The following is a 27278-nucleotide window of genomic DNA, read 5'->3' on the forward strand; positions in this document are numbered from 1 at the left end:
CTAAATTGGAATTTTCCTTTTTGTAGTTTCTTTGCTGAACTACCTTTTGGAATCCATTATGTTTTAATAAAACTCATTTTGGAAAAAAAAAAACAACCTCAAAAGCACTAACAAGGAAATTACCTACTATATGCCAGGCATTGTGCTAAGAGTGCTAGGGATATGATAATGAAGGCAGAAATCATCTCTACCTTCATGTAGCTCAAAGTCTTTTGGGGAAGAAAGACACTGAAAAAGAAATTCAAATGTGATGTGTTATGAAAGAGGAAGTACAAGTTGCTAGGGGCATTAGTGGAGAGAGCAATTAGACATAAGCAGAAGAGAAATTTTCAGTGGAAAGAAATCAAAAGCCAAAATAAAAACCAGGAACTCTCAAGAATAAGTGGGAATAGATGGAGATCCATGAAGTTAAGATTTTATTCTTTTGACATCAAGTGGGTTGAATATTTCGATTAGGTAAGGACCCTATTTTTTCTTTTTTTCTTTTTGGGCCTTTGCCCAGAGAGAGTGGGAGCACTCTGAAAGATCTTGTCTGAATCTAAGCTCTTTCATTATTTTTATGGATTAATTAAAACTGTTATACACAACAGGGCTACAGAATGTGGGAGACAGGGCTATTGTTCAGAAGAGCTCATAGCCTAGAGAGACAATGTATAAAAATTAAAGAAATACAAGCAGTTTGTCAGACGACTATAAATGAATAAAGCCTTATAGAAGGCAGAGGAAGAAACTGCTATGGGCAAGAATGATAAGGGACAATGTCATGATGGAGATGTCCTATTTTAGAACTTACTGGTGAGTTATGACACTCCAAGACAGGGCTTAGTGTACAAGCCTGGGGCTTAAAATTAGACCAGGATTTATCAACTTTAACAGTATTGACATTTTGTGTCAGATAATTCTTTGTTATAGGAGGCTGTCCTGTGTATTGTAGGATATTAAAAGCAATCCTGGCCTCTACCGAATCACATCCAGCAGCACATTCCCCCCAGTTAGGACAACCAAATGTCTCTTAGCATTATCAAAATGTCCCCGGGGAGGCAAATCACCTTCCTGTTGAGAACCACATTAGACCCTGATACCATGTTGAGCCTTGCTCATGGCATATGCAGGTTCAGCAATACAGGGGAGATGCAGTACCAAAGATGGGTTGACCTACAGTCATGATGAGATAAATAACTGACATCAAGATTACACATTCTGGTATCTAGGAGGAGTGTCTTGAACTACAGAATGCCAAGCAAAAACTTCCCTTTCAGTATGAGACATTATGGGTTCAACTGTCCTTGAGACTAAATATCCAATGATTAGGACTAGACAGCTATTTCTGGGACAAATGAATAGGGAAGATAATTCCACACTAAGTCTCACTCAAAAGGAAGATAAAAATCTACTCAAACAAGTATCTATCAGGGATCTACAGTACCCCTGTGTCAACATATAGGGGATGAACAGGTCAAGCCATGAAGAGCTGGGGCAGGTAGACATAGATGTGAAACCCCTTCTTTTAGGTTTGGGCTTATTCATTGGTATTAGGGTGCTGGCCTGGATAGATAACTCTTTCAATTCCAAAGTTATAGCTATGAGATAAGGGAAGACATTTTAATATATATTTAATATAATGTATATTATTCAATATATATTTCTTAGTGTCTACTATGTGCCAAGTACTTTAAAAACATTATCTCACTTAGTTAGTCCTTAGGGCAACTTCGGATTACTATCCTCATAGTATAGCCAAGGTTTAGAGGAGTTAATAACTTGCCCGAGGTTATACAGCTAGTATGTAGATAAGCCAAAATTCAAACCCAAATTTGTCTGACCCCCAAAACTTTGATCTTTCCAATCACTATGATGTCTTCTAAGGTGTGATAAGGAAATGATGTGAAGGAAATTTCAGTTTCAGTAAGGGGTGGAGTAGGGGAAATGAGTAGGCTCTGGGTCAAAGAGGAATTGTGTAAGGATGAGTCTTTACTCATACATACAAAGGTTCTTAGCAAATATTTAATGAAAGTTTGTAAAATAGTATTGTGTTTAATTAAGGGATTGTTTGAGGGAGGCACTGATGAATGCTGGGTATCTAAAATATAAATAAAATTTTTATCCCTGTTCTTTTTTAAAAAATTTTATTTTATTATGTTATGTTAGTCACCATACATCATTAGTTTTTGATGTGGTGATCCACGATTCATTGTTTTCGTATAACAACCAGTGCTCCATGCAGTACATGCCCTCCTTAATACCCATCACCAGGCTAACCTATCCCCCCACCCCCCTCCAAAACCCTGTTTGTTTCTCAGAGTCCATAGTCTCTCATGGTTTATCCCTCCCTCCAATTTCCCCCTCTGCATTTTTCCCTCCCTTCTCCTAATGTCCTCCATGTTCTTAAAGAATTCTCAAACCAATCTAGCAGATACAACTTACAATTCTACAGAATAATAATAATACTTGATGTGAACAAAATGCTATGGGAGCTGTGGGTTGATGCTCAACCTCTTTCTAATCTGAAAAAACTGGAAAGCTAGTATCCTTTTCAGTTAGGATTCTAGATGTGATTGAGTCCAATGGATCTTGTGAGAAATGAATTCAGAACTGAGCCATGTGAGGAGAAAGGAAAGATACATGGAATCTAATTTGCTTGTGTGGATTTGGCAGAGGTGATATATGTGATTCTGGAGCTAGCAGTTTCCTGTAACAGCAGTAGCAGCAGCTGCAGCAAGTCATGCAGTTCTGTGGTGAACAACAATGGCAGCAGCTTCCTACAGCAACAGTAGTGGGAACATTTCTAATCATGGTAGAAATACCATGGTTGTAAGGGCTGAAGGTTATTCCAAGGAGTTGGACCTAGAAGTTGCTCCTCTACTTCTTTCAGTGATTTTGTAAGCACTCAGTTCCTCATTTTAAATCTCTTTTTGCCTAAACTAGATGATTCTGTGTTATGCAATTGAACACTGATGCAGTAATAAGAAAAGTTGTTAATGAATGATTTTCCAGGAAATGAGAATGTGGGATACCTTATCTGACTTGGATGTATCTGAAGGCAGCGGGGATCTGGTTACTATTAGTGGAGACTGGTAGTCTAAGATACACAGAAGAGAAACAGTTATTTAAATGATCACCTATGGACTAAAATAAACTAGTAAAATATAAGCTAAAGACCATTTCTGCCATCACATGGAAAGAGTCTCCCTGAGAATAAAGACAAAAGAAAAAGGCACAGTCATGTGATGGCAAGGGATAGATTCTTATAGACATTTGAGTCCCTGGATCCAGGCCTATCTGTAGACTTTTCAGTTATAGAAAATACATTCCATTTTTGCTTTAAAAAATTATCATCGGGGACCCTGAGTAGCTCAGCCAGTAAAGTGTCCTACTCTTGATTTCAGCTCAGGTCATGATCTCTCGGTTGTGAGGTGGAGCCCTGTGTTGGGCTTGCACTGCACATGGAGCCTACTTAAGATTCTCTCTCTCTCTCCCTCTGCCCTTCCCTTGCTCTTTCCAAAAAAAAAAAAAAAAACAAAACCAAAATTATCATCTGGTGTTACCCAGAATGAACTACCTATCAAAAGTAAGACTTTGATGGACCAACTGGCTGCTAAGTCAGAGTATTATGAAATGCACAAGAAATACAAGGGTAGGGATTACTTCTCATTGTGCTAGAAAAACCTAAAGAAAATTATAGGCTCAAGATTTCACATTTTTAGCCTAGGACATGTTAAAAAAAAACAGGCGTTTTCTATGATTGCTCTAAAAACATCCTTTATCATTTTTTTAAAAAAAGATTTTATTGATTTATTTATTTGACAGAGAGAGAGCACAAGCAGGCAGAGCAGCAGGCAGAGGGAGAGGGAGAAGCAGGCTCCCGGCTGAGCCAGAGAGCCCAATGTGGGGCTTGATCCCAGGACCCTGAGGTCATGACCCAAGCCAAAGGCAGATATTTAACCAACTGAGCCACCCAGGAACCCCATATATCCTTAATCTCTTAAAGCCAAGGGTCTAACACACCAAAAATTAGAAATAGAATCTTCTTTGTAAAATGCTGAATTATGAAAAAGGTAGAATTAATAGCTTCATTTGATCTCTGATGTGGAAGTTTTGGTACCGACAGTAAGAGAGTTGTATTCCAAACAAAAATGGTATCCTGTGCTGCCAAACTCCACCGAGTGTCCCTTGCCTGCAGAAGTAGCTCCCTTCTTGCCCTGGTCTTATCTTCCTTGAAAAGCCTAGAGACCTTATAGTAACCAATTTCCAAGAAGATTTCAGTGATTTGTACCTCTTAGTATTAAATGCCCAGTGTAGTCCTCTCCCACAATGAAAAGGGCTGACCTTTATAACCTATAGGATATCACAGAAATGATGGTGTGTGGCTTCCAAGGCCAGGCCATAAAAGATAGAAGTATGAAATCTATGAAAAGGTTTCTGAAGAAACAAACATTGAAGAGGGTTGTCATTTGTATTGGATCATCCACCCCTACTTATGACCCCAAAGGACCTAGAGCATACCCTCTCTTTACCCTATAGCATGAACAAATAGATTGAGGAGTACAGCACAAGCATCCCTGAATGTTACTGTAATAGCTGTCCTCTGGGGATAAAGGTTGCATGTGTTGCCATTCAAATGGGTTTTCTAATTTCAGTGATGTTGAGGGATCCTGAGGTCAGGTAGCAGAACATAACTGCTATAGACACAGTGGGCACAATTACCAATAAAAAGTTGTACCAGAGTAGTAATTGAAAGGTTTTGATCTACAGAGATCTTTGGTGGTGGTTAACTTTTTAATAGAGTTTCCAGTATTAAAATAGAAGGGTAGCTCACTAAGGTCATACATATTTGTGTAATTGAACAATCCCTAGGTTGGGAAAACAGAAGCTAGAGATACCACTAAGAGTAATGCAATAGCTTTCACCCATTTCCTAGTTCTGGAAAGTTCACAAACCCAGAGGCCCTTGAATACGGAGTATCCTAGGTACCTATGAGAAAGGACCTTGTGATAACATCAAAAGTATGATGTATGAATCTCTCAGCCTTTCCCCAAAGGGACATACAGTTATTTCCTAGGATAAAAGTGTGCAGTGGTAGGGGGGAAAGGGGGAAGACATGGACAATGGTGTTAATCCCTGGTGACCCAGAATACTATGCACACAAGACTCACTGGTCTTATTGTATATCCCCATCATCCAGTAGCAGCTTGTCTTTAGAACTCTTGAGTGGTCTTCTGAAGACTCAGTTCCAGTGTCAGCAGGGAGGGAACAATTTGCAAAGTTAGGGTGTTGTCCTACAGCAGGGATTAGCAAATTAGAGTCTGAAGGCTAAACCTGGCCCACATCCTGTTTTTGTACAGTTTTAAGAATGGCTTTTACACTTCTTTACATTTTATTTATTTATTTGGGAGAGAGAGAGAGACAGAGACAGAGAGAGCATGAGCAGGAGGGAGGGGCAGAGGGAGAAGCAGACTCCCCACTGAGCAGGGAGCTCAACATGGGGCTTCATCCCAGAACCTTATGATCATGACCTGAGCCAAAGGCAGATGCCTGACTGAGCTCCCCAGGTACCCTGGCTTTTACATTTTTTAAGGGCTGTAAACAAAAACAAAGAATATGTGACAGATACCATATGTGATCCTTAAACCCTAGAATATTTACTATCTGGCCCTTTACAGGAGAAAGTTTGCCAACTCCTGTTCTACAGTATTATGTGTTGTGAACTAGCAACTAACATAGAATGTTGTTTCTCCCTTATCTACGGCACAGGAGCTGGGGAACCCAGGAGTGAGACAGACAGCTCCCACTCATACCTATTGATCTACCCATAAAATGTTTTGCTTTCTATTCCCATAATTTTGAGGTTTGACCATTTAAAGGTCTCAGTATCCAAGGGAGGAATATGCTCCCCAGCAAACTCAACAATGGTTCCACTTAACTGGAAGTTTATACTACTAGTTGATTATTTTGGGCTCTTCTTGACATTCGAACAATAGGGGGAAAAAGAGGTTATAGTGTAGGCTGGGACAATTTATCCTTGATACCAAGGGAAAGTGTGATTGCTGCTACATAATAGGAACAAGGATGAGAAATGTCTTGAAACCCGGGAGATGCTTTGGGTCACCTCCTAGTATTGCTATGTACAGTGGAAAATAGGAAACTATAGCAACTGAATTTAAGCAGAAGCACCAAGGACTCATTCCTGAAGAATGAAAATTACCACATCATGTGAAAACCCCAACCAGCTGTAGATACTGGCAAAATGAATATGAAATAATGATGGATGGTATTTTAAAAAAAAAGCCTCAAGACCAGTTATAGAAATGAGGATATAGTAGCTATCCATCTCCTTTGTTCTGTTTTATATATATCTATATACGTTAATCATACCCACTGACTTGTTTTCGTCCTACTTGATATAGGGTATATTTGCAGTTTAATTAATGGTATTGTACTCATGTTAATTTATTAATTTGTGTAATTTTAATATGGTGATATAAGATGTTAACATTACAAGAAGCTAGGTGAAGAGCATCTGTACTATGTTTGCAGCTTTTCTGTAAGTCTAAATTTATTTCAAAATAAAAAGCTAAAAAGCACAATTATAAAAACATAAAATATATATTATAATTTAGACATACATATAATAAAAAGTGATGAAATTTTAGATGCAACCTGGCAATAAAAAATAAGATGCACTTAATGTTTGATCTTTTTAAAAAATACAGATGGCATTAAATATTTCTTCTAAATTACACTAGTCATACCAGGATTTTCTTCTATTATTTCTTCAGTTAATGCTGCCTTAAAATTCTCTCTCATCTCTTCTTTGGAAATATGAAATATTGGAATCTCTGGATTTTCCTTTCATCTTAAGCCACCTCTCCTTCAATATCTTTGTTCTTTTGGAATAATTTTTCAGTTTATTCTTCCAGTTTTGCTAATTTGCTTTTCCTCAAAGTCCACTTGCAGCTTAGACCATGCTTTATTTTTTAATTTAAACAATCTTTAACTCATTCTTTTTTCATGAAATTTAGACACAATATTCTCTCACAGTCTCTCATATTCCTCTGGGGATATTCTGCATAAGGATTAAAATTTTAAAGTACATGTAAGGTGCTTATTAGAACAATGCCTGATACCACACCCATTATGCAGTAAATAATTATTATTTCCAAGATCCTCCTCTGCTTTCTCTAATAACTATTTGCTTGGGTGTTAGTTCTTTTGTTGATTGGTATCAACTTTTCATAGCATTGGTTTTCCTTGGGTATTTGGTGGTTCTTGATTTTGTATTGATCTTCCTTGGGTATCCCTTCCTCGGGTGGTTCTTCGTCTTGGTATTCCTTGTTCTCTGTGCATGATGCTGTTTGTTTACCATAGTTTGCTCTGATGATTGTGAGGGAGGGTACAGTAATTAATATTCTGGGTATGAAGTGAGGCTTCCTTTCCTGGATATAGTCTCCTGGGGTACAGCCTGGCTCATCTGCCACAAGTTTCTAGAGTCAACGAGCTAGCTTAGGGGCAAATACCATTCCAGAGTACCCTTAACTTTGAAGAATGAATGGATGGAGAAACCAACTCAACCAGAGGTTTCCAATTCCATTCCTTATGGTTGCTCTAGGACACTGTGCCCTTCCCCTCCACCCCAACTCCCTGTTATCCATTGCCTCTGAAGCCTGACTCTTGCTCTGATTTCATATGCCCTCTGACTTTCAGGGAGTCCTCAAAATTCCAAATCTGCTGGCAATCCTGGGCTCCAAAAATCCTCAATAATCTTGATTGGGTTTTTTTGTTTTTACAATTCTGTGCCTTTGTCACCTGGCAAATTGAGATTCATGCATTAAGACTCAAAGTACTTCTTCAATTCATACTTCTTTAACCATATTTCTTCTCTGAACTTACATAGCTTCTTGTATACACCTTTATTGTTATTTACAAATGTCTGTGTCCTTTCCTACTAAACTGAATAAATCAACAAATAAAAGATATGCTTTCCAAAGGTCCATCAATGACACTAGTATGCCCACCAGATTCTCTTCCTTATATGGCCTTGTTGAGAGGTGACTTACACTTTATGTGCTTTTTAGATGATGAACATTCGGATATTACTAAAATTTGAAATTTATGGTACCATGGACCGAGACTGAAAAAAGTTTAACTTGTCCTATGTATGAAGAAAATGATTAGGATGAACAATCCTAGGAAAAACAATTAGGATGGAAATGGCTTATTTTATCTTACAGAACAGATAATTTTAACACTTTAGAATGATTCATTTCTAGACAAGTTTATGCTAGCCCTACATTATTACCATGTATTCAATGGGAAAAGAGTAATAGAACACTGTGGGCTTTGTCTGGCAGATGTTATTTGGAATCTCAGGTTTGCTACTTATTAGCTTTATCAAACTGGATAAGCAACTCGAACATTCTGACCTGTGGGAGGGTGGTCTTCTAAAATGGCTCACAGTGCTCTCTGACTCCTGATATTCATGCCTTTGTGTAATACTCTCTCTGTTTTTGGTTGGGGGATATATTCCCTATGCTCTACTTTTCATCCCTGTGACTCATTTATTTTATAATTGGAATTTTGTACCTCTTAATCTCCTTCACCTATTTTTCCCAACCCCTAAAACTCCTCTTCTTGGGCAACCACCAGTTTGTTCTCTGTGTTTGAGTCCGTTTCTGTTGTAATACTCTCTCCTCTTGAACGTGGGCTGGATCTAGTAACTTGTTTTTGTTTGGTTTTTAAAAATCAATAGAAATTCATTTTTTAACTGTTCTTCTGGAGGCTGGGAAATCCAAGATCAAGGTACCAGCAGATTCAGTGTCTGGTGAGAGCCTGCATCCTGTTCACTTAGTGACTTGCTTTTAATGAGAGAAGACAAGAAAAGTGATGGGATAATACTTCCAAAATTAGGTTGTAAAAGTTTGTGACTTCTGTCTCACTGGCTGGCACTTTCTCACTTGCTCACTTTGATGAAGGCAGCTGGCATGTTGTAAGCAGCCCTATAGAAAGGTCCATGTGTTAAAGAGCTGAGGGCAGCCTCTCACTCAGTCCAACAGCCAGTGAGAAACTGAACCCTGCCAACATGAGTGAGTTTGGAGCTGGATTCTTCCCCAGTGGAGCCTTGACAGGACTGTAGCTCTGGTCAATAACTTCACTGCAGCCTATGGAAGACTCTGAAGCAGAGTCTGAAGGTAAGCTATACCTAGGTTCCTGACTTACAGAAACTGTGAGATAATAAGTTAATTTGTTATACTGTAGATAATGCAAAGCCCTAGCTCATCTCTAAAAATGGAGCTGATAGCCTACCTCATAGAGTTAAATGAAATAATGTATATAAAACATTTGGCATCTAATATATGCTTTTTGGGGTGGGATGGGGGGATGGGGTAACTGGGTGATGGGTATTAAGGAGGGCACGTGTTTTGATGAGCACTGGGTGTTATATGCAACTAATGAATCATTGAACACTACATCAAAAACTAATGATGTACTATATGTTGGCTAATTGGACATAATAAAAAAGAAAAAAAGATTAAAAAAAAAGGAGTTCTATAGTTGAAGATCTCTGGAAAATAGTGCCTACAATATACCCCACCCTCTTAAAGTTACACAATGCATGTAAGAGCCAAAATCCTGCTATAAAAACAGTAACATTTAATATCCTTAAAAAAATATATACTTAAAAAAAATTTTTTTTTACCAACATTATGTTTTGGGTTATTTATTGTGCAGTAATAGTAACCAGGACATTATTCATAGCTTTATGATAAATATTTCACAAAATGTGTGAAATACTTAGAAGAGTGTCTAGCTTATATTAACATTTAATAAGTATTAGTACTTATTCTCCAGGTTAGATACTATTACCAGCACTAGAATTCAAACTATGTTTCCCTTTTAAAAATTTGAAAAACTATCATCTTAAACTTTTTTCCCCATTTCTGCCATTTATTCTTTTTTCAAAAATTTAAATTCAATTAATTAACATATATTATTGGTTTCAGAGGTACAGGTGATTCATCAGTCTTATATAATATGCAGTGCTCATTACATCACATGTCCTCCTTAATGTCTATCACCCAGTTACCCCATCCCCCCACCTCTCTCCCCTCCAGCAACCTTGGTTTGTTTCCCATGATTAAGAGTCTCTTATGGTTTGTCTCCTTTTCTGGTTTGTCTTATTTTTTCCTCTCTTCCCTTATGATCCTCTGTTTTGTTTCTTAAATTCCACATATCAGGGGCGCCTGGGTGGCTCAGTCGTTAAGCGTCTGCCTTCAGCTCGGGTCATGATCCCAGAGTCCTGGGATCAAGCCCCGCATCGGGCTCCCTGCTTGGCGGGAAGCCTGCTTCTCCTTCTCCCACTCCCCCTGCTTGTGTTCCCTCTCTCGCTGTGTCTCTGTCAAATAAATACATAAAATCTTAAAAAAAAAAAATTCCACATATCAGTGAGGTATGATAATTGTCTTTCTCTGGTTGACTTATTTCACTTAGTATAATACTCTCTAGTTCCATCCAAGTCATTGCAAACGGCAAGATTTCATTTTTTTGATGGCTGAGTAATATTCCATTGTGTGTGTGTGTGTCTGTGTGTGTGTGTATACACACACCACGTCTTCTTGATGTCAATGGACATCTGGGCTCTTTCCAGTTTGGCTATCGTAGACATTGCTGCTATAAACATTGGGGTGCAGGCGCCCCTTTAGATCACTACACTTGTATCTTTGGGGTAAATCCCTAGTAGTGCAATTGCTGGGTTGTAGAAAAGCTCTATTTTCGACTTTTTGAGGAATCTCCATACTGTTTTCCAGAGTGGCTGCACCAGCTTTCATTCCCACCAACAGTTTAAGAGGGTTCCCCTTTCTCCACATCCTTGCCAACATCTGATTTGTTAATTTTAGCCATTCTGACTGGTGTGATAATATATACATTTTTAAAAAGGTAACTCTTAGGTCCACTAAGTATCTCTACCAGGCAATGTCTTATTATAACACTGTTGACATTAAAATAATGATTTTTAATAATGCTATAGCATTTTGCAGTGATTTTACATACATCTTATTTTTCACAGCAGGAACATGATTAAAACTATGGCATAAGAAATATATATGGTCTCAATCCTGGGTTTCTGCCCCAGAGTTCCTAAAACTCTTGGAATTTCCTGATAGGAAATTCTTTTGTCCTTCATTAGGAGTCCCTTCTGAGTTTATGTTAAAGAAGTGACTTAGGTAGGGCTCCTAGATAGCCTCAGGATGGGGCTAGTCACCAGAAAGACCTAGTGGTCAGAGTTGGAACTTTCACACCTACCCACTGACCTCTGGGAAGGGAGAAGTGGGGGAGGTCTACAGATTAAATCTCTGTAAAAACTCATGAACAAGTTGAGCTTCTGGGTTGGTAAACACGTGAAGATGTGGGGGAGAATGGGCAGCCCAAAAAAGCATAGAAGCTCCTTGCTCCATCGTATATACCTTGCCCTGTGCATCTCTTCCATCTGGCTGTTCCTTACTAACATCCTTCTATAATAAACTGGTAAAGGTAAGTAAATGTTTCTGAGTTCTGTGAACAGCTCTAGCAAATTAATTGAACTGGAGAGGGTTGTGGGAACATCTGATCTTTAGCCAGCTGCTAGGATGACAACCTGGACTTGCTATTGGTGTCTGAAGGGCGGTCTTGGAGGACTGAGCGCTTTAACTGTGGGATCTGACACTATCTCTAGGAGTAGTGTCAGAATTGAATTAAATTGTAGGACATCTGGGGTGCCTGGATGGCTCAGTTGGTGGAACATGCAACTCTTGATCTCGGGGTCATAGGTTTGAGCCCTTCATTTGGTGTAGAGATTACTTAAAAATATAACCTTTAGGGGCGCCTGGGTGGCTCCGGTCACGATCCCTGGGTCTTGGGATCTAGCCCTGTGTCAAGCTGCCTGCTCAGTGGGGAGCCTACTTCTCCCTCACCCTCTGACCCCCTCACTTGTGCTCCCTCTAATAAATAGTCTTTAATAATATATATACATATATATATACATATATATACACATACACACACACACATATATATATAATCTTTAAAAAATAATTAATTGTAGGACATCTGGTCAGTGTCTGCTAAGAATTGGAGAACTGCTTAGTGTTGTTGAAAAAACCACATACTGGAAAAAGGTGATAATTTCTCTTTTACAGATGAAGAAACAGGGTGAGAGAACTTAAGTGACTTGTCCAAGTTTCCACAAGTAGAAAGTGTCAGAGCTGAGATTCAAACCTAATCTTTTCTCTCCATTACCATGTTCGACACTTAATAACAATGAAGTGTTCGGGATTATTCTAGGCCCTGAGAATACAGAGGCAGATAATAAAGTCAACACCTCTGCCCTCAAGGAGCTTATATTCCTTTTTATTCTATAAAATTGGAAATAATTTTTAATGAAATCTTTCCTGTTTATTCTGGATTCATTTTTAACATATTATGACTTAGAAATGCAATGTGTAGTTTACCATCAACTTTGTCCTAATCTGGGTAAATTTCACTAGCAGTAATGTAATACAAAGCAGAGCCATGGTTGTTTCAGTATTTGACTGGTTAAATATTAGGTAAGTGCTCCATGCATACATCAAACAATTCCTCAGTGATTTTTATAACAGGGTTTATGAAAAAAAGTTTGAACTTCAGGCCTTTCTTTCATAAGCTCTATTCATCTCTCGTTTTGGCACAGACTTTAGTTGATAAAAGTCTGCTTTTTTTCTTGAGTACAAAGTTAAGCAAAATAGGTACAATTTTGGTGTTGCACTATTTAAGGAGTGCTGGACTTACTAGATGCTTGCAGGAACACTGAGAACCTCCTAACTTGTAGTCAATTTATCATAAAATTAGTAAGACTCAGAACTTTAAGCTCACAACAGACTAGAGCTCTATGTATATTGTATCTGACTTGACATTGATGCCTTGAGAGTACCTTGTTTTCTAGAACAAGTACACAGTTTGTCAGAGAAAAATTTGTTTCCAAAGCCTTCCGGAAAAGGGATGTTGGTTTAGTTCCCGATAACAGCTGTCTGATCAATTTACGGTGCTTTGATAGACCATATTTATATTTAAAAGCTGGAATGGGTACTTGAAAAGCGAACTGCTGTTAAGATAGATGTGTTCTAGAGTGATCTTCACTGCTGCCTCCTTAAATAGGTGCTTGGTAAGGGGAAAAAGATGGTGAATGAATGTTGCTGAGTCAATCTGGGAGCTTCCAAAAGTATTTGAGACTTTGACAATATACCATGACTCCCTAATTTTATAAAAGATGAAGTCTAACCTCTTCATTTATACATATAGAACAATAAAAAGCATTTTGCATTTTAAAGGCCCTTCTCTAAACCCAAAGGACTTTGTGTTAGCAATTAATTCTTCCATAGTTGTATCATGGTTATATAACCCACCACAGAATTGCCTAACATCTATGAAGTGCTCTGGAAATTGACATGAGTGATTTTTTTATTTTTTAAAAGATTTTTATTTATTTACTTGACAGAGAGAGAGCGAGCGAGAGAGGGAACACAAGCGGGGGGAGTGGGAAAGGGAGAAGCAGGCTTCCCACTGAGCAGGGAGCCCAGTGTGGGGCTCAATCCTGGACCTGAGCTGAAGGCAGACTCTTAATATCTGAGCCACCCAGGCACCCCAAGAGAGATTTTTTATTTTTTTAAAAGATTTTATTTATTTGACAGAAAGAGACACAGTGAGAGAGGGAACTCAAGCAGGGGGAGTGGGAGAGGGAGAAGCAGGCTTCCCACGGAGCACGGAGCCCGATGGGGGGCTTGATCTCAGGACCCGAGGATCATGACCTGAGCCAAAGGCAGATGCTTAACGACTGAGCCACCCAGGCACCCCTCAAGAGTGATTTTTTAAAAAGTATTTTCTTTTTAAATATTCGAGTTCGAGTCCACAACTCAAACTCACAATCCCAAGATCAAGAGTTACATGTTCCATCACCGAGCCAGCCTGGTGCCCCAAGAGTGACTTTTTTTTTTTTTTTAAGAGAGGGAGGGAGAGCGAGCATGTATACACAAGAGTAGGGGGGGAGGAGAGCAGAGGGAGAGGGCAAGAGAGAATCTTAAGCAGGCTCCATACCCAGTGCAGAACCCAGTGTGGGGCTCCATCTCACCATCCTGAGATCATGAGCTGAGTCAAAATCAAGAGTCAGATGCTTAACTGACTGAGCCATGCAGGTGTCCCCCGAGAGTGATTTTTAAAATACTGTTTTTGGGGGTGCCTACCTGGCTCAGTCAGAAGAGCATGTGACTCTTGATCTTGGGGTTGTGAGCTCAAGCCCTGCATTGGGTGTAGGGATTATTTAAATAAAACTTAAAAAAATATATAGTTTTTGTAGCATGGTGGAAAGCCTTGGAACAAAATTTTATTCTGTCATCCCAAACCAATTCAGTTCTGTATCACTGAGACTAGAGTTTACCTTTCATATTTTGGGCAGGGAAGTAGGGGCTACTTCTTTATAAGAAATCTTGAAATCATCTGGTAAGGGAGTTCAAAACTAAGTTGAAAAATAATTCCAACAGTTAAATTCCTAAGGGTGAGTTCCTTTTGTTCCTCTACCAAAAATTCTGGAAGTCTCTTCCTTGAGGGACAGGGAAAGGTGACAGCAAAAAGGACATGGTGGTAGCATGAAGAGTTACTAGATGAGGCTTGGAAACCCAACATCATCTCTTCACTCAATATATACATATTTAAGGCCAAATCTGGGCATTTTTTTTTTAAAGTTTTTTTTATTTATTTGAGACAGAGAGAATGAGAGAGAGAGAGCACATGAGAGGGGGGAGGGTCAGAGGCAGAAGCAGGCTCCCTGCTGAGCAGGGAGCCCGATGGGGGACTCCATCCAGGGACTCCAGGATCATGACCTGAGCCGAAGGCAGTCGCTTAACCAACTGAGCCACCCAGGCGCCCAAATCTGGGCATTTTTATACATCATAGATTTTGTTTGATTAATGCACTACACTTACTTATGACAAAAATTAATCACCATTAAATCTTACAGGCTCCCAAATTTAGATAGTTGCCAAATTTGTGCCACAAAGCCTAGCATGGAGCTATATGGGATGAAAGGAAGTCCAACGTATGTTCCCTGGTCTTATGAATGAAAATGGAGAATCTTTCAACAAATATGTACATTTTCTAAAGGGGTCTCTAAAGTTCTAGGTCTCCTCAGAAGTGTATGAAGGGCCCAGTAGGACCTAACTTTGAGCTCTTAAAAAGTTAGGGTCCTATAGAGTGGATATTGTCTGTACTAAAGATTGTAATAGCTCTTCCCTCAGTGCCCTCTGACATATTTACAAATACCCCTTGGAGACGTTAACCTAACCCCCAACCTCTTCTATTTGAGAACCACAATGGCTTCCTATTGTACTTGAAATAAAATCCATACTCCCTCTAATACCCTAAGAAATCTGATTCATTCCTACATCTTTGACTTCTATCATGCTCATGGTGCCCTTTATTCCATACATTCTAATCTGTTCTTCAAAGATACCAAGCTCTTTCTGTATCAGGATGTTTGCATTTGCTTTCTCTCCATCTGGAATATTCTTTTCCCAATCCTTCATTTGAAAGTCTCCTTATCTCTCAGGCTTCAGCTCAAATGTCACTTTCTTGAAGACTTTCTCAGATTAACTCAGTTAACATGTGTCTTCTTTACTCTGACATTAACTTTTTATTTTCTTCACAGCACTTAAGTTTTTCCTGCTAGAGTGTAAATTCTTTGAGAGTAAATGACATCTTTACGCCCTTTTGTGTTACTATGGATCTAGTCCAAGTTTTGATATTTCTTTCGGCATGTCTATGGAGTTCTAGGAAGGTAGAGTCAAAGGTAGGCACTTAGGTCAGCACCTTAAACCTGAAATCTCAGCTTGTTTCGGGGAAAGGTTTGTTGTGCTCAAAGGGATTTGTCAAGAAAGCCATGCTAACTGCTATGTGACCAATTTTACCTGGTAAACAACTAATTCTTCCAAGAAGTTAAAACAATCCCTTAGGGAACTTTGTTTACAAACTTCGACAGAAAGTGACCTTTAAGAAGGACTACTCATACTATTTCTGCCTGATTATTGCCCCAATAAAGAATATGACTTATTAAACTTAAAAAAAAAAAATCACACTGTATTTACCAGGGACTCCAGCAAGTTAAAGAAAAAATAAGTTTGTTCTCAAGGTTAATTTTAATTTGAATCATATACCTGATTCACAACTAGCCGAACCTTAGCTAGTAAGCAAAATACATTTATCAGGTTGTCCCACTAAGAGAAATAAATGGCACTCGATGATACCTAATAACATCAATATATGCAACGATTTTGTTTCTGGTCTATAAAATATTACCTGTGGCAGAATTCTGAATGATAAAACTATAGTGGATGACTAAGTAACCAGAGATCAGGCTATCTGTTTGGGATGGCACTCATCTCATCATTGTGGTTAAGCTGACCAATAAATTCTAGTTTTATATTGCTTTCCCTTTAGGCTACTATGTTATGACGGTTTCGCCAATGGTAATAGAAAATCCAATGTAAACTATCTTAATAAAGGGCATTTACTGGCCTACGTAACAAAAAATTACAGGCAGGATAGTGATCAAGTATGGTTCAGTCAGCGCTCTGGTTTAATTTCTAAGTTTTTGGCTCTGCCCTCCTCTATGTGTTGGCTTTATCCTTAGGCTAGAGAGATGCAGCAATTCCAGGTCTCCCAAGTACACAGACCTTTAAGTGAGGAAACATCTTTTCTGAAAGCCCCTATAGTAAACAATCTGCCCTTGCTTTTCACTAGCCTATACTGGGTCACATAATACTCTGGACCAGTTCCTGTGGTCAGAGTAATACTATGCCTTAATACACTTAGATCCAGATTTCTGAACAATTTTTTCTTTTTTAATTTATTTGAGAGACAGAGGATGAGAGACAGAGAGCATGAGAGGGAGGAGGGTCAGAAGGAGAAGCAGACTCCCCGCTGAGCAGGGAGCCCGATGTGGGACTCGATCCCGGGACTCCAGGATCATGACCTGAGCCGAAGGCAGTCGCTTCACCAACTGAGCCACCCAGGCGCCCCTCTGAACAATTTTTATAAGTGCAATGGCATTTCACTCACCAGTGTGTTTTAAATGGTGGATCATGACCCAAGAATGCATCATGAAATTAATCTTTGGGTCCTAAACATCATTTAAAAAATTAAATAGATTTGAGAGTGCATTGCACATATGAGGGTATTATTTTATGAAACTTTGGTGCTCACATATACACATCTGGATTATAGTGTAAAATCTGCTTCTTATTGTGAATCAGGGTCAAAAAAATGTTTGAAAGCTTCCATCTTAGGCAAAGTAGGTTCACTCCCCTATTGGAGTGGAGTTGGCTGTTGCTTAAGTACATGGATTATATAAGGAAAAAAATGGATACCTGAAAGAAAATTGATAGTTTGGGAGAGGAAAACAGATGCTGGGGATAGAGTCAACAATTTCTACTGCAGCCTGCCTGACACTTTATTATTTACTCTATACTGGATTCCAATACAGTCATAACCAAGCATATTTTAATTCTTCCAATGTTTTCTCAATTTCAAAGTATACCTCCCTTCCAAAAAAAGCACTTCATTCCTTCCCCAGTTAAGTATCCATGGTGGGGCAATTTATAAATTTTGTCTTTTGGTTGGTAGAAAGTATTATGGTAAAATATTCATTGAAAAGCTTGGCTTCTAGGGGAAAAAAAAAAAATTCCAAATAACTGAGAAAATCTTTATCATCACCCTAATCTTTATTTAGGTTTAAATTTGGATCTTATGTGACAAGAACTTTAGAGCTCATTTTAGTTTAACTAAGTCAAGAAACTAAGGACTACAGAGGAGGATGAACTTATCTAAGCCAGTTAATTAGTTGCAGAACACAAGTCTCTCGACACCTGCTTCAGAATTCTTTCCATTGTACTAATTAACAGTGCAGTTATATCAACTTTAAAAAATGAAAGCAAGTACTGAACGTGAGTAAATTCCAGAGTACCTAGATTTACACTTCTGATTGATTCTTTAAAGAGTTGTAGGTAAATTATATTTTTGGGAGTAAAACTGCATTTTTAAGGAAACATGGGAGCTTATTTACAAAATGCCACTTCTGAAGTCTTTGAGAGGCAAAGAAAAGTTACTGCTTTATATGTTTAAGGCAGGCTAAGAACTTGAAAGCTAATTTTTATAATGTTACAGTATAAACTGTATTTCACCTTAATACTTCACCTTTTAAGGTACGGAATTCAATTCACTGAGTACTTTTTGTATGATTAGAAACTTACTAAGTTCTATGAATGATCCTAAAGAAGTCCTAGATACAAGAAATTACAATCAGTGTATTTATGTAAGTGTGGTACTAGGAAACAATCCTCATTAAGAAATCAAGGCAATTTCAATTACTTTAATTTTCATTTCTATTAATTTTTAAGTAAACTCTATGCCCCATGTGGAGCTCAAACTCATGACCCCAAGATCGAGAGTCACATGTTCTACCGACTGAGCCAGCTAGGCGCCCCACAATTTCAGTTACTTTAAATTCAAAGTGGAAAAGTCCTTTTGGGTTAGATACATTAGGTGAACTATGTTTCATGCACAGGCAGAAAGGGTAGCTGTCATTTGAGGATGCCGTAAGTTTTTTCAGTCCCCAAATCCCTGCCATTATGAAGAACGCCACCCATCTCTTCCTTTAAGAGTTGTTTACTCTTTTGGGTGAAAGGGTTTGTAAGAGGCTTCCCTCTAGCTCCAGAAAGAGCCTCAGTATGTGGAGTCTTGGAGAGTACTGACAGTGCTCAAGACTTTGCTTGGCTTTTATTTAAGAAAGGCAAAGTCTGAAGGGTAGGTAGGGTTTAAACATAAAAGAAAAGAATCTTCTGTTTTGGGATTCAGTCATGGTACCTACAGTAGGTTTGGGTAATATAGAAGTTGCTGTCTGGAACTAGATTTGCCTATCATCCAGCAGGTCCCAGGTCCACCTTCAGGTGCTAAAAAGTCCACTCTCACTAGCCATACATGGTATCCATAGCTTAGTCTGAGAGGTTACAGAACAGATGAGAAGCTGGCATCAAGAACCAAGTTGGGTAGTGTTGGCAATAAAGTGATATATTATCAGATTGCAGGGTCCCAGTCAACAGATTTGGGTTTAATCCAAGGATCTAGACTCTCAGAGGAGGAGGTTACAAGTAAAGAATTGGAAAAGAGAGGTCTTACATCTCAAGAGGGTGATACCCTGGACAAATAACTTAAGGGCTCAGGTTCAGTAATCACATGAGTCTCATTATCAGACTTGAGGTATCAGCCAGACATGGACATTATGGCATTGTACATGCCTCTCAAATTAGGGTAGATTTAATTCTAGGATTAGTTGACAAAAATCACTGCATGTATGAGCAATTATGATGAATCTTTTTTGAGAATTAATTTTCCTTGATGGCAATTTAACCCTATTTTTACATAGTTTTATATTAAAGCAAGCAGTCATATTTTGAAGTAGACAGCTTATTTTAGGTCACTCTAGAGAAGAAAATACAGGATTTTAAACAAATGTCCAGATTTTAGTAGGGAGTTTTATACTCCTAAGTCACTGTTTGATGCTCTTAATAAAGGTTTGAAAGGCAATGCCCACAAAAAGTACCATCTATGGGAAAGACCTGTTCTTTGTTTTGTTAAGTAAGCTCTGCACCCAGTGTGGGGCTTGAACTCATGGACCTTGAGATCAAGAGTTGCATGCTGTATTGACTGTACCAGTCAGGGACCCCACATTTTAAATTACATTCTGCTACTTAATGTGTGACCTTAGGCAAATTCAAAAATTACTTAATCCCATAGGATTGCTGTAAAAATGATTGGTAACATACAAGCATCTAGTAAGATAAAATAGGTGATTAATAATGTGACAAAACCTGGGCTAGAAATGCTTAATCTTGCTGCCTTAGATTAGGTCAGGCCCTATAGACTGGAGGGCTGTTAGTCTCCAGAGAACAAAAACCCAGACTAGAAGTTAATGTTGAAGTAAAGTTTAAATGGGACATGGCTGGATATGGAAGAGAACTAATATATGTTGTACATTTTTTCCTATCACCAACTGTTAGGAATTTTAGATAGGTACTCATTTAATCTTATTAATAACCCTCAAAGAAGGCATAATTTTACAGATGAGAAAACTGAGGTGCAGGAAGGCTCAAACTGCCCAACATTAAATAGCTAATTAAGCAGTGGAGCAAGTCCCCCAGTGTAGTCATGCTACCACATTCTGCCTTAGTGAGAATCCTTCTACTCCCCAAAATGGGAACTAGGTTTGAGTAAGTGAGATTTAATAAATAATGGCTACCTATATAGGAGTAACATAAAGTATGTGACATTGAGCTGGTGGCCTGTGATATGTGATGTGATGTGGGAAGAGATCCTAGGGACAGGAAAGTCAGACCTTCATAGAACTCTAAGGATAAACTGACAGGGGTTTCAAGTCTAATCATCTTCAAGTACAGTAAAACCTCATTAGTCTATAGTATGGAATTTATAATACTCTACATAGGAACTGAGAAACAATGAAAATACCTGATAACATTCTTCATACTTCCCTCTCCCCCAATAGTTCAGTTTGGATCAAAGCTGTGACATTATTTAGTGATTTCTGCCTAATCACCACACTGAATTCTAGGTAAAATAATTGAGCCAAAACCACAAAGGGTAACTAACATTCTCTACACATGCAGATATACAAATATAAACTACCATATCCTATTCCATTTTTTGTTGATTCACCAAAATTTTTTCCTTTACTGGGAATTTTACTTTAGTAAGGCCTTTTGCTAGGCAATGGAGACACAGCTGAATAAGACCTTGTAAGAGCTTAGTCCAATAACACTGGGAATCATGAGGCCACCAAGCAGATCATAGTTGAGACAAAATAGGGCCAAAACAGAAAGACATAGAGAATCAAAGTACCAAAGATAAATTAGGTCAAACTATTGAAAAGCAAATAGGAGTTTGTCAGGAAACAAGGGGAAGGAATATTTTTTGAAACCTGAAAGCATGAAACAGTGTAATGTATTTAGGGATTGGCAAGGCATTCCATGTGATTGGAGAGCTGCAGGGTAGGCAGGACTAGAAAAATTCATAGTGATTAGATCCTAAAGAGATACATTATGCTAAGGAACTGGGGTTTTATCTTGTGGATCAACATTTCCCACAGTTATGACCATGGAACTCTTTGAAATTACAATGTGAAGAAGAGATACTAATAATAAATGCTTAAAACTTCTGATTCTTTAGCTTTCTTAAAATCTAAGAAGTATAAAAAATATGAATCATTTTATTTAAAACCCCAAAATACCAGAGATGAAATCATCTTTTATTTTCATCTTATATTTGGTTATCAAGAGACATGCAAAAACCCTCTAATTTTAATGAGAACAGTGTTTTTGTGTCTTTTTATCACATATCCGCTTAATATTAGGTGTAATGTTGCTAAGTCGAATCCGCATATGAGGTGCAGCATCAAGTCTTTTCCTATATTTCGTTTTTGTTGCAGCATAATATGAAAATCCTGTTTCACACAGGTGCATTGTAGCAAAAGGAAGAAGTACACGAACCGCACGCCTTGCAATGCTTGGGTACTCTTGAATTAGGCTACTCCAAAAATCATTTAGTGAAAGTTCACTGAAATTTTGTTTGACTTGAGAATCAGATGTTAAATCAATCAGGCTCTCATAGTCCCGTGCTACTAATGAGGCCGGTTTAACAGTTACTGTAAATGGATTTCTAACCCAAGTGTTATTGTCATTTGTTACAGGAAAATATTTTAACAGAGTAGAGCGCAAACCCCTTAGATGCTGCACAATGGCACTACAAATATCTTTATCAACTGTAGAATTAATTTCAGTCAAAAAGTCACTGAGTGTAGGAAAACAATCAAAGTTTTCTTCCTCTACAGATGAAGCCCAAAATTCCAATTTTCTTAACAATGATGACATTTTATCAAATACTGTAAAAACTGTTACATTTTTCCCTTGCATTGATAGATTAACCTCATTTAATTTAGTAAAAATATCTGCAAGATACGCAAGTCTTAGCAGCCAAGATGAATTTGTTAAACAGTCAGACAGTCGAAAAGCAGAATCCATGAAAACCAATAGTTCACGACGAAGCTCAAAAAGTCTTACAAGAACTTTACCTCGGGAAAGCCACCTCACTTCTGTATTCAGAAGAAGTGCTGTGTGCTGAGCACCCATTTCCTCACATAAAATTTTTAGTAGCCTGGATTGATGTGGTCGAGCTTTAATGTAATTGATGATTTGTACTGCCTGATCTAGCACATTTTTCAGAGATGTAGGCATTATTTTAACTGCTAGTGCATGTCTATATAATAGGCAGTGACTACTGGTGCTTTCGGGAGCCACATATTTTATCAAGGTGACAGCCTCAGCAATTTTCCCGTCCATTGCCCTAGAAGCATCACTACAAACATCGACACATTTTTCCCATTCAATTTCATGTTTCTGCATAAAGCTGTTGATGCAGTTGAAAATTTCTTCACCAGTAGCATTACTTTGCAAAGATTCACATAAGAGTAGGTCTTCCTCAATAGATTTATTAAACCTATAACGAACAAACACAAGCAGCACAGCAAGTCCTGAAACATCAGCTGATTCATCTAGTTGCAGTGAAAACCCATCACAAATTTTCAGTCTACAAACAAGCTCTTCTTCAATGTCAGCAGCAAGATCCTTAATTCGACGTGCAACAGTACTATTTGATAGTTGTACTGCATCTATTTTTTTACTATATTGTTCGTCAAACATTCGCATCACAACATCTTTTGCACAAGGCTTGATAAGCAATTCTCCAATAGTATGAGCCTCTCCACTCAGGGCTATATGGTAACTTACATTGTATGATGCCTCTGTAGCACTTTCATTATCTGTATTGACAATTTTAGGTGTTGGAGGTTTGTTATTTTCAGGTGAATCAAGATGTTGCTTGAAAAAGCTTATGTCTTTGTCTTTATAGGCAGCATGTTTAGTTTCCAAATGTCTTCGAAGCTTACTAGGGGCCAAAGAACTATTTGATAAAATTTTTTTACATAACACACACTGAGCATGAGGTGCATCTCTATTTCCAAAGTAAGTAAATCCAAAAGACAAATAACTTTCATCATATTTTCTTCTTTTTGGTTTCTTACTAAATGTTGTTATTTTGTTGGAATTGGACATAAATTTGACCCTGGAAAGCTCACCTTCTGATCTTTTAGAAACTGAAGGCTGCAGCTGTTCATCCTCGCTTTGTAATATTCCAACCTTTTGATCATTTGATTCAGACACAATTTGATAACAAAAAGATTCTACTTCTTGTTTAAGACTTCCTTGTTTCAGCAACAGATCCATAGGCAATGTGTTTGTAGTACAAAACATGGTTAATTTAGAATAAACATTGAGTATCACAAATGTGTTGAAATTATACGACAGGATACACAGAAGATGAGCAATCATCAAAGAGATGATATAGAGCAACACATCAGTTAATTTGTAAATGCTGCCTATGCATCAATGCGCAGATGGAACATCACACGTTCGTGTATCAGGTGATTTCTCATTCGACTTCCTGGTGCTCTCAGGTATGGCACACCTTTTCTTAAACGTAGATTATCACATAAAAATAAAGCTATAGAAATGAGTTTAGTAGTCTTAAAACTTAATATTTTAAAATAAACTATAAAGAAAACTATTGTTAGCATTGATCTTTTCCTCAGAACACTTATTAACATAGAGAATATTAATGTTCTATAAAATACAATTTGGGAACCACTGGGCTAAGAAATAATGAAGAGTTGATAAGTATATTTTTAAGGAAGGGACCCTGAGGAATATGTTCCATGGCAGGGGTTGGCAAACTTTTTCTGTAAAGAGCAATATAGTAAATATTTCTGATTTTATGGGGCATATGGTCTCTGTTGCAACTATTCAACTCTATAGTCGCAGCATGGTAGCAGACACAGATAATGCAAAAAGAATGGACATAGCTGTGTTCCAGTAAATCTCTATTTACAAAAACAGACAGCATGGGCCACAATTTACCAACCCCTTCTCATGGTATATAGTATCTTGGAATCTCTTTTAGTTTTCTGATGCCTACTGCCATTAGATACATTCACTGTTGATGATAATATACATCTGAAGCCTCCTACCAGGACTAGTGACTATTTTGATAAGCTATATTAAAGACACACAAACACAGTTCAAAGTTCTGCAAGACACAGAATTCTGTATCCTAAATACTGTGCTAACACTGAAAAATAAAATGTAGACCACCAAAAGTTAGCTACTATTTCTCTGGAATTAAAATCACATAAATATTTATATCATCCAAATTAAGACCCACTGAAAGTAATGTATATTTTACTGATTATTCTGCATTCCATTATACTATAGGTGAAGACTTAACCAGGACCTAAAAAAACATAAACTCTCATTTTAATAGGTTTATTCCTCATATAGTTTTTAAAATCATAATTAAAAGGGTAATGCAAATTTTAAGACCTTTACAGACTACTACTAACTTTGCAAGTTAAGGCATACATATTTAGGTCTATCCAAATGTATCTGCTTTTGATTTAAACTTTATGATTTGGCTAGAGTAAGCTTTGGATTTTCATGTTACATCCTAAAGCAAAATGGTTTTCCTATTAATAGCTAGATGGTAAGATACCTGAAATGAGGAGTACTCCCTTCTGCAATCACACTCTCCACCTTGGCAGCTTGAAATGCAGATTCTTCAAAAGAATAAAATTAAGGGATGGGGTGGAAAGGGAGTAACCAAAAGCCTAGAATGAGAAAAATTAAAATTAGACACTGCAAAAGCAGAACTAACCATAAACCCCTAAGATGATCCTTCATTACAGTTTATTTTAGATCCAGGCAGTGCAAGTGATTCTTCACTGCAATGCAGTGAACTGAAATAGAAGATGCCTAGCATAGTAAAAATGCTAAATGTTTTCGTCTCACATAATACCCTTGTTATTCATTGTTTTGAAACACTTTCCCAACCACTGACTTCATAGAAACACACGTAAAAGTTTCAAAAACTAAACCTAACTTTTAAAAGTGGCCACATTTTAATGTCTCTAAAACGAAACATTAAAAGTAATCTAAAATAGAACTATACAGGGAAGTGTTATATGAAATATGCATTTTTGCTATAACCATTTTTGTCCCCTCAACCAATTTCCTAAGTTAGGTTACTAATGTTTATTGAATAATCATTGTTTACTATGCTTAACTGCTAGATCCCTCATACAGATTATCGCATTTAATCCTCAAAACAAACGTGAGAGTCAGGGACTGTTAATAACCGTAAGAGATGAACTAATAAACAGAGAAGTCATCTGCCAACTTAACACATCTTGTAAGTGAAGAACTAGAACAGAACCCAAAAAGTTGGGGCTGCAGAGCCCACGCACCTAGCCATTCCTTGTGTGTTCCTGAATACTCTAAATTTCTCAAGCACTAACGGGCGGCACAGAGAGAAAGGGATTACAACTGCCAATTAGTCGAGGGTCTCAAACCGGCAGCAGCAAAAAGCCCTACTCCATTATTGGGAGCAAAAGAGCCGTAGATTCTCGTTTCCACCATCCCGATTTTAATTTAGCAACAGAGAACTTCGTGGAGCTGCTGGTTAGGGTTAGGATCCCTCTCCCTGGCTACCCGAGCAGGACACAATGGAGTAGGAAGCTTTGTTTTCCCGAAGTAAGGCCTCATCCCCACCTCTTCTAGAGGTGCTTTCCCGAATCTCTCGAGGACAAAGAGTCTGGACTCCCTAGAGAGTCAAGTTTCTATTCCATTAATCCGAAAAGGCTGGCGGGGTGGGGGGGGGAGTAACCCTGTTCCTTTGTCTCTTCTCTGGGTTAAACTGACAGGTAACACCATCCCTTCACCCCCACCTTCGGGCCGTTCCAGCTGTGAATACACTCAGGGGCAGGAGGGCCGGGTTAGAGTGCAGTCCAGTCAGAAAGTCTAGGCAAAGATGGGTGCGGCTGCCCCTTCCAGCACCTACATGCTTCTTTAAACGGTCACTTCGATATGCTGCCTGGGCCAGCTATCCCTCCTTGTCACAGGTGCGCGCTGCCAGCAGACCGCCACATCTGGGGGCTCGCCCACCCTCGCCTCCAAAACTCTTCTCTCGCGTCCCCGGGCAGTCTCCTCAGCACCCAACACTATCTCTCTACGTCACCTCCATCAGTGATGGAGACCGGTCTTTGCTGCGGCTGGGCTGCAGGGCAGCGCCGCGGTCCCCAGCAGAGCCTGCGCCGCCATTTTAAACAGCTCAAGGCAGCGGCCATTTCAGAGCGCACCGCTCAGCCGCCGTGGCGGCTCTGGTCCTCACCTTCACCGCGGCCTGAACAGGGTCAAGAGCCAGTCGTCGCGGACTGGAAGAGGGGAAGGAGGGAAGGGGGGAATGAAAAACAAAACAGAGGGAAGAAGGATTCGGGGACAGGGTGATGCTCTCAGCTCAGGGATATCGCCTATGCCACCTCCAGAGAGATCCGGTTCGCGGCTGGCGCGGTCGCTCCTCTGAAGATAAATTTAGCACTCTGGAGCAGCCGAACTTACAGTCTCCACGAGCGGCTCCTCCGCCGCCCAATCAGCTCCAGAGTTGCTCTCCGCCACCAATCCACGCTGAGCAGCGGGGCGGGACCAAAGGAAAGGACCAAGCTCGGTTGCTGCGCGGCCCAGCGGCCGCCGAGGTGCCGGATTCCGGCGAGCGGGCTCTTTCAGCTGGTGCTAGACGTGAAGCGATTATTTTCAAACTTCCCTGGGTTCCTGTTAGCCCGGATGCTTGTTTAGAATGCAGGTTCCTGGGTACTGCCAGACAGAGTTTGTCGTCCCGTGGGGCTGGAGTGGACTCCAGGAATCTGCACGCTCATAGCACTGGCGTTCTGCCCAGGCGGCGGTGATTTGTGTGGATTCGCAGTTACCTCAAGGAGCGCGCAGAGCCTCGGCTGCGGCTGCTTTCACGACCTCTTTGTTTCCCGAGCCGCACCCCAGGCTCAGGTTACGCAACCGCCTCCTCTTTCCCTTGTTTTCCCTCCGGAGTGGGGCAGGAGACGCCCTCTCCTTTCCTCGCCCCTCCCGACGATGCTGTGTCAGGGGCCCGGCCGAGAGCTGAGCATCCTGCCAGAGCTCTCGGGTCAACCCAGATGCGGTCGGGGCCGCGGTGTAGGCGTGTGTAGGGATAGCGGCGTCTCCGCTGTGTCACAGGGA

At 39.2% G+C, this 27278-nt stretch overlaps 1 protein-coding gene across 4 annotated transcripts; it reads right to left on the bottom strand.

Annotated features, from left to right (window-relative positions):
- Positions 1 to 3510: 3510 nt before the first annotated feature.
- ZBED5 (zinc finger BED-type containing 5) lies at positions 3511 to 27278 on the bottom strand. Of its 4 annotated transcripts, none has more exons than XM_045894133.3 (3): positions 26401 to 27278; positions 24727 to 24841; positions 3511 to 23651 (listed from the first exon to the last, which is right to left on the bottom strand). In XM_045894133.3, exon 3 carries the CDS (start codon positions 23508 to 23510, stop codon positions 21426 to 21428), a length of 2085 nt encoding a protein of 694 aa, XP_045750089.1. In that variant the 5' UTR covers positions 23511 to 23651; positions 24727 to 24841; positions 26401 to 27278; the 3' UTR covers positions 3511 to 21425. The 4 variants fall into 4 exon arrangements, with proteins under 4 accessions (XP_045750089.1, XP_045750092.1, XP_054368030.1 ...); XM_045894136.3 differs by having other exon boundaries at positions 3511 to 23682; XM_054512055.2 differs by having other exon boundaries at positions 26628 to 27277.

The sequence above is a fragment of the Mirounga angustirostris genome, unplaced genomic scaffold, assembly GCF_029215605.1.
Source record: "Mirounga angustirostris isolate CCGP_5_RB_7025 unplaced genomic scaffold, mMirAng1.0.hap1 SCAF_13, whole genome shotgun sequence".
NCBI classification, from domain to species: Eukaryota; Metazoa; Chordata; class Mammalia; order Carnivora; family Phocidae; genus Mirounga; species Mirounga angustirostris.

What these genes read in the sequence shown, in the direction of transcription:
- ZBED5 (XM_045894133.3), bottom strand. Translation starts at nt 23,510, where the DNA reads ATGATTGCTCATCTTCTGTGTATCCTGTCGTATAATTTCAACACATTT.